At 34.7% G+C, this 4,368-nt stretch overlaps 1 protein-coding gene across 1 annotated transcript in view; it reads left to right on the forward strand.

Moving 5' to 3' along the window:
• Positions 1-4,368, forward strand: part of BRIP1 (BRCA1 interacting protein C-terminal helicase 1) — a 152,062-nt gene that overhangs the window by 98,616 nt on the left and 49,078 nt on the right. Inside the window, exon 13 of the mRNA XM_037742445.1 lies at positions 3,344-3,503. Within this exon, the coding sequence (XP_037598373.1) occupies positions 3,344-3,503 (160 nt within the window). The remainder of the gene's footprint in view (positions 1-3,343; positions 3,504-4,368) is intronic.

Here is a 4,368-nt window from a genome sequence, read left to right on the forward strand (position 1 = left end):
ACCAGGATGGTCTCAATCTCTTGACCTCGTGATCCACCCACCTCGGCCTCCCAAAGTGCTGGGATTACAGGCTTGAGCCACCGCGCCCGGCCTAATAATTGTTTTCTTTCTATAGCTTTTTTGTTCCTCATTTCCTCCCTTGCTATCTTTTTCTGGAGAATAAAAAGTAATATAACATCTTAGCTGTGTTTATAGAACTAAAGTAGTTCTTCTTTTTTCATTAAAGCATATTTGAATGATTTTTATGTAAAGAAAAAATTTTTGTCAGTTATAAAATTTCCATTAACAATAAAATCTTAAGTGCTAATAGAAACTTAGAAAAATGTAGCCTTTTTTTAGTATATCTCTGCTTTCTCCTTTTTGTTCTCTCCTATTCTCTGAAATTATAATTTTATATATAATCATTATATGCTGACAATTTTGTTTAAAAAATTAATACAATCAACTAAATTTTGAGTCAAGTTAACTCAGATATATCAATGATCCCAACAGCCTTATTTTGAAGACAAGTTTTTTTTTTGAAGACCCAATAGTATTATATGACAATTTGTTTTGTATTTGCTATAAAAGTTTTCTTATGGGATTGATACTACTTATTCTGCTTTTTTATTGTGGTACTCAATATTTATTTATGAATCTGGCCATTTCATTGTACATAAATTTCTGAAGTCCTTAGAAACCAAAACAGTCAGTGGGCAGAATGTTTTTCTTCATCCCTTGAAACAAATCGGAAATAACCACACACATAAAACTTGCTTCAAAGCAATTTAACTCATATTTAATTCTTTCATACTCTGAATTCTTTTCTATATAATGGGAGAAAAAAATCCCTGTGGATTTCTTTAGGGGAAATTTTGTACATTTTACCAATTCTTTGTTTCTCAAAGTTCTTTTTTCTTTTTTTTTTGAGACAGAGTTTCTCTCTGTCACCCAGGCTGGAGTGCAGTGGTGTGATCTTGGCTCACTGCAGCCTCTGTTCCCGGGTTCAAGTGATTGTCCTACCTCAGCCTCCAAAATAACTGAGACTACAGGCGTGCACCCCACGCTCAGCTAATTTTTGTATTTTTAGTAGAGATGGGGTTTCACCATATTGGCCATCCTGGTCTTGAACTCCTGACCTTGTGATCCACCACCTTGGCCTCCCAAAGTGCTGAGATTACAGGCGTGAGTCACCGTGCCCAGCCCAAAGTTTTCTTAATAGATTTTTAAAATCTAATTGTGGAATATATTTTGGATTCATCAACATAATGGTCTTATTCAAATCGCATGAGAGATTTTTCTCCAGATCCTCAACATTTGTAACTTACAGTATTAGAAGTTCATTTGTAACTTAGAGTATTAGAAGTGGTTAATATCTCACGATCAAGGGATCAGAGATAAAATGTTGTCTATGTTTTCAAATAGAGGAAAAACAGTATGTCTGTGGATTAAATTCCATTAATTATCAACAATTATGCAAATTGATGTCATGGTTCATTTGGTTTTATATCCTTTTGAGGTATTTTTATCCTTAGCTGGTTATTCAATAGATAAATCTAAATTTAATAAATTATTCTGAATTATTGGCTCTGTAGTAGGCTTTTCTCTTCAACTGAAGACCCAGTATCTCATACACACTGTTGCTCTGAATATTCTCAGAAGGTTTTTTTTTTCTTCATACTTTCTGTATACTGGTGAGAGAATTTGATTTAGAAACGGTAAATATTCCGAAGGCAAATAGCCAACCCATGAAGCACTCAAAATAGAAAAGACTTTTAGATCAATGATTGCTCTGCTTTTAACCCAATAACATGGTTATTAGGGGAATTTTAATTTTTATTCATCAAGGAATCCTGATGACTGTATAGCAATTAACTATTTTACTAATTAGTGGTACAAAATTTGTTTTATGGTCTTATTAAGAAGTTTAAAAACAGTTAAAGGTAAAATTGAGGAAATAAACTATCTTATAAAAATCGATCAGTTGCTGTTTTCCAGAGAATTTGGGGTGGTTTCTTTAACTGGTCCACATTGTGTAGAACTCATAGTTTATCACAAGCGAATAAAACAGTTTAATTTAAATAATAATCTCTAATATTGGCTTTTGCCTTCTTCATTTATTCAGTTTTATAAACTTCTCTCTCTGCATTTGCTATATTTCATTTTCTAGCTTCTTAGAATATTTTATTCTTTTATTTTGACATTTTAAGAATATATTTAAAGCTATAAATTTATTTCTAAGTATTGCTATTGCTGTATGCCACATGTTTTGAATTGTGAGTGCTTTTCTTATTCATAACTAAAGAGTTCATGAATTCTACTGTGTTTTTCTATTTAACTCATAGGGTTTTTAAGAACATGAGTTTTATGGCCATGTAAGCTGGTTCACACCTGTAATTTCGGCATTTTGGAAGGCTGAGTCAGGAGGATCCCTTGAGACCAGAAGTTTGAGATTAGCCTGGTTAACAAAGCAGTATCTTGTCTCTACAAAAAATATAAAAACTAGCTGGGTGTAGTGCTATGCACCTGTCGTCCCAGCTACTCAAGAGGCTAAGATGGAATGATTGCCTGAGCCTAGGAGTTTGAGGCTGCACTGAGCTATGATCTTGCCACTGCACTCCAGCCTGGGTGACAGAGACCATGTCTCTAAAATCAATCAATCAATCAGCCAAGATGGGTTTTTGTTTTGGGCTTAACTTTTAATCTACCATGACTTTATATTATTGACTTTTAATCTACCGTGGCATAATTGTTGAAATACATGATCAATATGATAAGGATTGCTTAAAATTTGTTGAATGTCCTTTTGTAATCTAGCCCATGGCTGTAAATATTCCATTTGTGCCTACATATTTTTCTACTTCTTGGCTGAGTCTTTATATCTTTTTTCGATGCAGGTTATTAATGATGATCAAATATTCAAATAGTGAGCTTATCTGCCTATATACTTAGTAAAATGATCTTAAATCTTCTTCATTTGAAGACTATTTAAGAACATTAAGAAACTTCACTTTAGGTTTAAAGAGAGAACTTATAGTTTGTTAACTTTGACAGAGGTTTTTTGTTTTTCCTTTTGAAATTGCCAAGATAGTAGCAGTAGCAGCAGCAGCAACAGCAATGTTGGTGGTAATGGTAACAACAGCAGCAGCAGCTAACTATGTGCCAGCACCATTCAAATCTCTAAATCTGTTAATAAATTTAACCCCATAACAGCTCTATAAGATATATTGTTTTCCTCATTTTATAGATGAGAAAAGACGCAGAAAGATTAATATACTTACTGTAGTCACACTGGCTTAAACAAATAAAGGTAAGTTTTGTTTAGCTAGACACACACAAAAATTTTTTTCTTTCCTCTCTTTAGTTATTAGAAAAATTGAAAGAACGTTGGCTCTCTACTGGCTTATGGCATAAACTGGAGTTGGTGAAGACAGTCATTGTAGAACCACAGGGAGGAGAAAAAACAGATTTTGATGAATTACTGCAGGTGTACTATGATGCAATCAAATACAAAGGAGAGAAAGGTAACTGGAAATTATTTCATGATACAATTATAATTTTATATTATCTTTTTAAGTGAATTACACTTAAGAGAAAAATTATCCAGAGTGAAAAGAAAATAAATTGGGTAAAGAAATTCTTTTAATTGCACTTGTCCTCCTATGAATATTTTCACTTGGGTATGCTGATTCAACTTTAAGAAAAATTATGCCATCAGGTATTATCTCACAGTCTTTAGTGCACTACCTGAAATAGTTTGTGCAAAAAGGCAGTTAGGATATATAAAAATATATTCCTTACTAGCCAAATGAGACCTTTATTAGATGCAAATCAGTACACTTTGTGCTTATATTCTATTACATAAGGTAAACTTGAATTTTCAAAACATAACTGAAAACTCAATTCCAAGTTAGAGCATATCCCTGAAGAGTTTGATGTGAGGCTGGGTGTGATGGCTCATGCCTGTAATCCCAGCACTTTGGGAGGCTGAGGCAGGCAGATCACTTGAGCCCAGGAGTTCGAGACTAGCCTGGGCAACATGATGAAATCCTGTCTCTACAAAAAATACAAACATTAGCAGGGCATGGTGGTGTGTGCCTATAGTTCCAGCTACTCAGGAGGCTGAAGTGGGAGGATCACCTGAGCCCAGGAGGTCAAAGTTGCAGTGAGTTGTGATTGTGCCACTGCACTCCGGCTGGCTGACAGAGTGAGATCCTGTCTCAAAAAATAAATAAAATGAGGCCGGGCACGGTGGCTCAAGCCTGTAATCCCAGCACTTTGGGAGGCTGAGGCGGGTGGATCACGAGGTCAAGAGATCGAGACCATCCTGGTCAACATGATGAAACCCCCTCTCTACTAAAAATACAAAAAATTAGCTGGGCATGGTGG

Source organism: Cebus imitator, unplaced genomic scaffold (genome assembly GCF_001604975.1).
Source record: "Cebus imitator isolate Cc_AM_T3 unplaced genomic scaffold, Cebus_imitator-1.0 Scaffold121, whole genome shotgun sequence".
In the NCBI taxonomy this organism is placed as follows: Eukaryota; Metazoa; Chordata; class Mammalia; order Primates; family Cebidae; genus Cebus; species Cebus imitator.